This window comes from Danio aesculapii, chromosome 16, assembly GCF_903798145.1.
Source record: "Danio aesculapii chromosome 16, fDanAes4.1, whole genome shotgun sequence".
NCBI classification, from domain to species: domain Eukaryota; kingdom Metazoa; phylum Chordata; class Actinopteri; order Cypriniformes; family Danionidae; genus Danio; species Danio aesculapii.
In genome coordinates, this window is record NC_079450.1 from 17,947,867 (window position 1) to 17,956,518 (window position 8,652).

Consider the following 8,652-nt stretch of genomic DNA (forward strand, 5'->3'; position numbering starts at 1 on the left):
ATCCAGATTTAATTTCTTTACATTGGTAATCTTTATTTTGTGGAACAAATTAGATTTTAGATTATTTTGTGTGACTTCTAGATCATACTTCCATGATGATTACAAATCTAGTCTCGTCCAGAAGAGGGCAGTGGTGCAGTGATGAACACTTCAGAGCGAGGGTATCTTTGTAGTGTACAAGGCTGCATTCCAGTGCAAATTTGAATATCCTTCACTCATTAACTTTTCTCTGTATCATTTATTGTCTTTCTCTCTCTCTCTCTCTCTCTCTCTCTCTCTCTCTCTCTCTCTCTCTATATATATATATACATATCATTACTCAATATATTTATAAAGCCCTTTCAATGTCCAACCAAAGTGCTGTACAGAAAAAAACCTAAAAGAGGCAGCATTTGATAATCGATTATGTTACAGAACTGTGCACTACTAGCAGAACATCTGAAATTAGTTTAAATGGAATGCCTTAAACCCTTGAGCACTTTGAAACTTCAATGCACTGTGATTGCAAGTCATTGTTGGGACATCACAATCACATTGCATTTTGGGGCATTTAATGCAGGAATATACAGATGAAGTAAACTCTCATTCTTGCTCAAAATTAAGGGGACCAGGGACTGTCCATGTAAACACCTTTACACACTTGAATTGCATCGCACTTTTAAATGGTGTCCAGACAAGTAATGGATAAGAAAGTTCATGAGTGTCCCTCTGTAGGGATTAAAGCATAAGGATGAGCCCTTCTGAACTGAGTGCAGTGTGTGACACCAAACAGCTTCTCTGCTTAAAGGTGATGGCTTCATGTGTCCATCAGTTGTATTTTTCAAAATCATACCTTCATTCCAAAGGGCCTTAAGTAGTAGCCAGTTTAGCACTTGGGTTTGAAATGACACCAATATGGCAACCATGATTTATTTTTCACTCTGAAGTGTCCTTTGGAGGGAGATATATACCAAATGGGATGCACCGCATATCTAAAGTTGCAGTGAAAAGCAGCTCCGGATTATATTTTTTTAATTAATTCTTTAGGTAAACAGGGATAGTTTGCCAAAAAAATGAAATCTCGAATTTACTCACCCTTCTCTTTTTCACAAAACAAATGCAGATACTTTGAAGAATGCTAGTTGTAGTTGATGGCACCCATTGACATCCATAGTCATTTTTTTTTTAAGTCAATAGGTGCCAGTTAACAGCATTCTTCTCAAAAAAAATAATATATATATATATATATATATATATATATATATATATATATATTATTTTGTGTTCAACAGAAGAAAGAATCTCGAAAGGGTTTAAAACATGAGGGTGGGTAAATGGAGAGGTATTTTTCATTTTTGGGTGAACTATCGCTTTAATATATCAGTTCAATACAGAGGTGATTTTTAAATGATTGAAGCTGTCTGAAATTATTATGTACAAACATAGTCAACCTTTATTGGGAGTAACAAAAAGACGAAAAGTGAAATCACACCACAAAACAGTTCAACTTTCTGGCATTGCTATTGGCATAATGTCAGTACAAAAATGACAGACGCTTTCAGAAATACTGCGCATCATGTTGAGTGCTGCGCGAGAAAGGCTCTTATTCTCTGAAGCAGCTCCTTCTTTACACTGTCAGGCACCAGGGCTGAGGAAAACAAGAGGAAAAAAAGAATGTCAATGATATATATAATGATGCTCTGGTCACTCAAATATTTAAAATCTATTTATATTTTTTAATTTTTAATAAAATGGAGTAGGTGTACGGTTAAGAGCAGCATACCTCTTCCTTTGGGAGTAACTCCAGCAACCAAGTCTTCTACAGTAACATTCTCTATACCTTTCTCCTTGATTACCTCTGCAAAAAAATATCAAGCAAAATTTTCTCGATACAAACTGACAGAAGCGAATGCAAAGCTTTGAGAGATATTGGACCGGTGTTTTTACCCTTGCAGAGTGCTTTGAGTTGATCTCTCCAACCACACTCGATGAGCTTGGCTCGAAGCAGCTCCTTTAACCTGATCAAAAAATAAATAAAATTAATTGTTATTAGATGCAATGCAGCTTCTATACATGGAATTTGCAAAAAAGCTTAGTGAGATGCAGACAGTATTTCTATACATATAATCAGGGCTTCACATTAACACCCGCCAAATGCGGGTAGATTTCACCTGTGGCAGGTTAGACAGACACCCCCACTAGCCACTTTGGGTGGTTGAAAAAATTTTTTTAATTACCAGTGCTGCCTTATCACTAAAGATTAGAATTTAAGTTTGTCAATGATGCGTGCAAACCTGCTCTTGAATCGAGAAGCAGCACGACTGAATGAGAAGATGATCAGACGCATGGTGAGACACAGGCGATTCTCGCTCACTGACGACAGTGTCGCACGCACAGCTAATATGATGAGTGCGAGTGTTTAAAATTTTCCATGTCCCGTTTCCTTGCGGTAAGCAACCGTGCCAGTAAACGCAACTGGTGCGATCGTTTCTATTTGAAATAGACTGAAAAAAAAAAAAACAGTGCTCATACACTGCAGCAGCGGTTGCCACTTTCGTTTCAACTATTCTTTGAACTTGGGTTGCACGGCTTATTTTATTCTTGCTAATAGTGTTTTATTATCCTTTACAATAACATTGCTTTACAGGAGATTAGCTCTCAATTTATCTATAGTTAACTGATGATCTGGAACCTTTAGCCTAGACAGACTGCAGTAGTTTTAGATGCATGAGAATCATTTTTTTAAAATGTCAATTGGTTTTTAAGAACATTTTTTGTTGAATAAAAAGTTATATTTTGCTTGTTTACACATAATTTAAAACTTGTGGCAAGGAAAAAGGAAAAGAGTGGCCAGAGAAAAAAAAGGTAAATCCTTAGTGTTGAGCCCTAAAAAGTCATGTGAAATAAAACTAATTGCAATGTCACACTATGAAACCACAACCCATTTGCTCATGCTCATTTAGCAAGATCACAACACACACACACACACACACACAAAGTTAATTAAACGAGGAAGCATGTGCACATAACACAAATTTTTAATTAACAAATTTTAGCATGCCAAAGTCAAATTAATGCATGTAAAATATGTTTTCCCAACAACAAAATTGTGGCTAGTAAAAATGGAAAGTGGCTAGTTACATTGGAAAACAACTAGCCACAGTGGCGATCAAAAAAAGTTAATGTCAAGCCATGCATATAATGCCAAAACAATGGTGTCCATTGCGTTTCAACATCTTAACACCAAAGATTTTTAAAAAACTTCCAGTCATTTATTACGACTTACTTTGTAGCCAAACAAATACTTTAGATCTCAGGGCAATTAGAATAATATCTACAACATTTATTAAATGATTTAAAAAATAAATATACTTTAGAAATGTGAGACAAACATGATAGTTGCTTCTTAACGTTACTTTAGACATGTGTGCATGTAGGCAAATCACGGGAGTTTTTGAGAGAGATGAAAAAAATTTGAGGTAAAGTTGGTTTTATATTCGTACATTACTTCATATAACGTTCCCTATATTATCTACTATGCTAATTTGAATATAGGTTCTAAAATCACAAGTAAATATTACTTGAAAACAACATTAGCACTATTTAATTGACTGTGAATAATGTTGTACTTTGATATTCATCGGCTGATAATATGACTTCACTATTTAGAGTTTGCAAATAATACTTTTCTGAAACGATATTATTAAGGAGAAAGTCTGAATGTGCGAATATAAAACTAACTTTACCTCAACCAAAAAAAAAAAAAAAAATACGAGTAGACGACTTGCTATTTTTGAGACAAACATAATGATTAGAGTCACTTACCTCTCCCTCTCACCCATCTCAATTAACTTCTGGTTAATGGCGGCCCTCATTTGTGATTCTTTACTCATATTAATCTGAAATGAGAAGTTAAAATGATGAAACCTGACGAGCTGTAGTGCCAAAGACGTGAGGTCTGAACTTGGCCACTCACAAAACACATGTCTTTGCCTTTCATCATAATTACATTAAACTTAAACAAACAAGACCAGCAGCTAGACGGACATTAGAGAGGAAATACACAGGATGTAACGTTATAATATGTTTCAATACTGTTACGATGTTTAGCACAGGTGGGTGTTTTATGACCCGTGGCTGTAGCGTCGTATAAATTCAATGTTAGTATAAATTATAATTTAACAGTATGCGATTTGTGATAAACGTACCAGACACTAATCAATATAATCATAATGTTCTCATCGACGTGTGTGCGCTTCTTTTCTCTGCTGTTGTTAATAGCCGGCCGTTCCACACCCCGTTTACTTTCCCCACAGAAACACGATCACCAGCGGAAGGTTCCTCCGTACTTAATGGTTCCTATGCTCGTGCAACGGATGGCGGTGTGTGAGCTTATTTGATTTGGTTTGTTTGCGCTTGTTTTCTTTCTTAGTTAACACCTAAAAAATTAGCAAAATTCTGCTAAATTTGTTAGTTGTTTTAGAGAATTCTTTCGACCGGTTGCAAAGTAGCACAATGTGGAAAGAACTCCTAGTTTTGAAGGTACACTGTTTAAAAACTGTTAGGAGATAGAGAAAGAGAGAGAAAATATATAAATTAGAAGTGTAATTAGAAGTGTTTGAGTATACTTAATGTAGTAAGTCACTCTAATTTCTATTTAGGCTAAAAGGTTTGTAGACGAGTGTTTGCATTTTGTATTTGTACATGTAATATTTTCTGTTGTTTGGTCAGTATTATTTACCACAAGGTGTGTGTTTTTATTAAATAATTAATTACATTTAATTAATTATCAATTAATTTAAAAAGATTTATTTGTTGATTTACTTTTTGTTTATCTGTTGTAATTTACCGTGCATTATTAATATGTCTCAGCCTGTACATCTGACATCAGCGTCATCTGGTGGGGGGTTAAAAACAAAGCAGCTAAAAGCCCGTGAAAAAAAATCCCTATAAAATGCCAGTTATGTTACCAATACTATTATATGTGATGTAATAAAAGTATTATGTTGTTAATGTATTATTATTACAACATAATTCCTTTGGGAAAATATTTTGTATGGAATTTCTTCATAGTAGACTACTTAACAATACTGCAATATCTGCAGTAACAATACTGCAATGACGCCAGGTGAGCTAGGGGGTAGGTCAAAATTGGCCATAAGCTCGCGTGATTGGACACAACGTGATTTACGTGACTGTGAAACCAAAACACATGGCCAGATCGATAACTGTTCTCATATCCGCTGAACACCACATAGCTTACGGTTACTGTATTTATTATGTCTTATTTTTAGTTTCCATGGAGGCATCCTGTACCACAAGATGGCGATGTGCAATTGAGAATGTAAATCCACAAGCGTTTCCTCAAGGTAAGGTAACAGATTTGAAAACACAAACTCGTGTACAAAACCGCCATTTGATGTCTTATGTTTATAAAAGAAGAAGGTCTGGCTTTTTTCTGTTGATGAAAACATTACGTTTTAGATGTTATATGAAGGCAAGAACTTGTAATTTTGACTCTGCTTGTGAAAAATGTGTTAAAGGTAATCCACACATTGACAGCTAGATAATGACTTTCCAATAGATTAAACATAGATATGCATAAGGAATTTTCTTTTCTTGGTAAATTAAGTTGTAATGTGCCACTGCAGCAAACCAGACAAGTCAAGTCAACATGTATTAGTTGAGCTCTTTTCTTTTCTTTTCTTTTCTTTTCTTTTCTTTTCTTTTCTTTTCTTTTCTTTTCTTTTCTTTTCTTTAAATAACCATAAGCCTTAAGGTTTAAATAAAGTAGGCAAAATAAGTTCTCTGACAACTGTATCTGTTTTTGCCTACTCTGTGGTGGTTTTCTGCTTCCATGCGCCTTGTTTTCACAGAAAAACTATTTCAGGCTACAGCAGCAGCCAGAAGCCTTTCAATGAGGCAGAAGAAGTCATACTGACGGGCTGTTTGATTCAGGCAGAACACCTGTGGTACAGATTTAAGTCGGTCTTAGGTAGAACATTTAATATCACTTATAGAAATATGCCAAGCAGAACTAGTCAAACTGATATTATTTTAGGGATATAGTGACTGATATATACACATGCATGGATTTAAACATAAATCTTATAAACAATTCTTGCAAATATTAATTGAATTAATCATTCTATTTAGCAAACACATATAAAACATTTTAACATTTTAAGATACCCCCCACAAACACACGCAAACTCACACTTGTACAACAATCATTATGGGTACTGTACTTCCCATAGAAATAATGATTTTTTTTATACTGTACAAACTATATTCTATCCGCCTATGCCTAACCCAACACTCATAGGAAACAATCTGAATTGACCCGCCCACCCTCTTCCGCAAACCCAACCGACAGTTTTAAATAGCATTCGATAAAAAGAAAAGCCCTCGTCTGATTTTTACCACATTTTCAGATTTTACCACATTCTCACCCTGTTTTTTACTTGTTTATTTTATTTTTTGGCTTTTGTTTTAGTCTTACCAGCTTTCTGGCACCGATCTTTGCCGGACTCAAACCCTGTCGTCATGGTCAACTCCTCTCTGTGTCTGAAGTGCGCCAAAGTACATGGTGAGCTGGACAAACTGGTAACAGCGGGAAAGCCGTCCATACAAAGGTAAGTGGTCAGCTGATAAGCGTGAAAAAGAACAGCGTCATATCACCCCGTATCGTTCCTTTTAAAGACGAAATGAAGCCATACATACTTCTGCCTAGATAATTCATGATCTCCAGAAATGTATATAGGGCTACGTTTTCAGAATGAGCCTGTTGCGTAAAAATGTCCTCACAATGTAAACATGTATTGGTACTGCCATACTTGGGTTATTAGCCGGCAGCTAGCTCTCTGCAGGTGGATGGTGCACACTGGTGGTGGATGAGGAGATTCCCCCCAATGTGTAAAGCGCTTTGAGTGTCTAGAAAAGCGCTATATAAATGTAAGGAATTATTATTTGGCCCAGAGAATGTAAGGATTACAACACGCACAGTGAAATTGTCAGGAAGGTGTGTAATATACAAATGGACATCATTTCTTGCTCTTTACATCTCCTGGATCATTTACAGATTTTAAATAAGACAAATTTAGGCAGGCATACAGTACGTAGGCAGAAGTATCTAACTTCCTAACCTCTATTCTCTAGTGGTTAGACAAGAAGTATTAATATAAATTATAATTTCCACCCACAATGGCTAATTAAGCCACAGGGGTGTCGCAAATTGCAAAAAAGTGTGGCATTGTGCTTTTTAAGGGGGCCTTATTATGCTTGATTTGAAGACCCCATGACAGTCTCTTACCATGGATTTGCTCATCTCTGGTTTAATTAAACACTCTACTGAGCTTTTGGATGCCTTGTGATTTCTAATTGCCTCTGTTTTACAGATTTCATAAGTGGCGGATGAGATAGAGTTTGTAACGTCTGTCCTTAACACCTTTCTAGACATTGTGTGTTGATTTTTATTGATTCTGACTCGTATTTGTGTTAAAGTCATGGTCATACTATCGAGGGTTGAGCGGGCACTGGAGTGGAAACGTCCTGGTCTGACAGAGTGATTGATGATTACAAGCTCTATTATAGAGTCATGGTGTCCTTTTAAAGGAGAGAAAAGGATTGGGAGATTGATCGTATTCGCATGTGAGATCCACAAACAGCTTGTTAACTGTCAGTCTGAGAGATTCAGAACGATTGTTTCTTATTTAGTCTGCTTTCAGCTTCACTTTTAGGAGTTTTTTTTGCACGACGTCTTAAAATAAGCAGTTAACTCTTGAAATATAAGATGCGGAACACAATCTGACAGCGTTAATAATGCTTTGAGATATATATTCGAAATTAATCATGAAAGTAGTGTAAGTGATAGGATGAGAGCAGTCAAAACATCCTCTTTTGACTGTTTCTCTGGGGATAATTTTTATCATCCGCTAACCATTACCAGTGAAGTGAAGAGTGCAGCTGAGACACGCTTTAGCAGAGGAATTTGCTGGCATATTTAATGGAGATTCTACATGGATGAACAGTATCAGCTTCATCTGGGCTTTTATTCACTGGGCTAAGTAACCACTAAAAACTCTGGCTCTAATGGTTTGCAGGAAAACCATAAATGTTAAGCCCTAGGAAAATGTCATATTGGTCATAGGCCTCTTTTTTTGAAGGGATAAAAGAATCATTAAAACAGTTTAATTGTTTCAGGAAGTTTCTCCAGGTAGTGTTTTTGGATGGGGAGGCAGTGATTCACAGTTTCTCTCTTCTACTGGTGCTGCACTCGATCTGCCACTTTACAGCTGCTAATGCCTGGCAACTTCACAGTTGCCATTTAATTCGTCATGAGCTGGGGACGTTTGCTTTTGTTATATAATCAAGACGTCAGACTGAAAGACGCAAGAGAAATCGTGATTGCATCCTGTCTAATATTCAGAACACCACATGTAATGAGGAACTTTTTGCTTTTAAATATTTGTTTTTTTTAAATGTAAATATGTTAATTTTCCTGAGCTGAAAAAAAATGATTTCAAAGGTCCCCAATTAGCAACAACAAAAATATAAATAGAAAAATTTAATCCAAACCTGTTTCTATCTTCTGTTGAACACAAAGTTGTAGCCACTGACTTCTGTATATTTTGTTCTGCAATGGATGTCAGTAGCTACCAGTTCCAAACATTC

At 35.9% G+C, this 8,652-nt stretch overlaps 1 protein-coding gene across 1 annotated transcript; it reads right to left on the reverse strand.

Annotated features, from left to right (window-relative positions):
• Positions 1 to 1,406: 1,406 nt before the first annotated feature.
• Positions 1,407 to 4,285, reverse strand: LOC130243479 (transcription and mRNA export factor ENY2). The gene is made up of 5 exons (XM_056475657.1): positions 4,188 to 4,285; positions 3,805 to 3,878; positions 1,927 to 1,997; positions 1,763 to 1,837; positions 1,407 to 1,627 (listed from the first exon to the last, which is right to left on the reverse strand). Exons 2-5 carry the CDS (start codon positions 3,870 to 3,872, stop codon positions 1,554 to 1,556), a joined length of 288 nt encoding a protein of 95 aa, XP_056331632.1. The 5' UTR covers positions 3,873 to 3,878; positions 4,188 to 4,285; the 3' UTR covers positions 1,407 to 1,553.
• Positions 4,286 to 8,652: the final 4,367 nt, after the last annotated feature.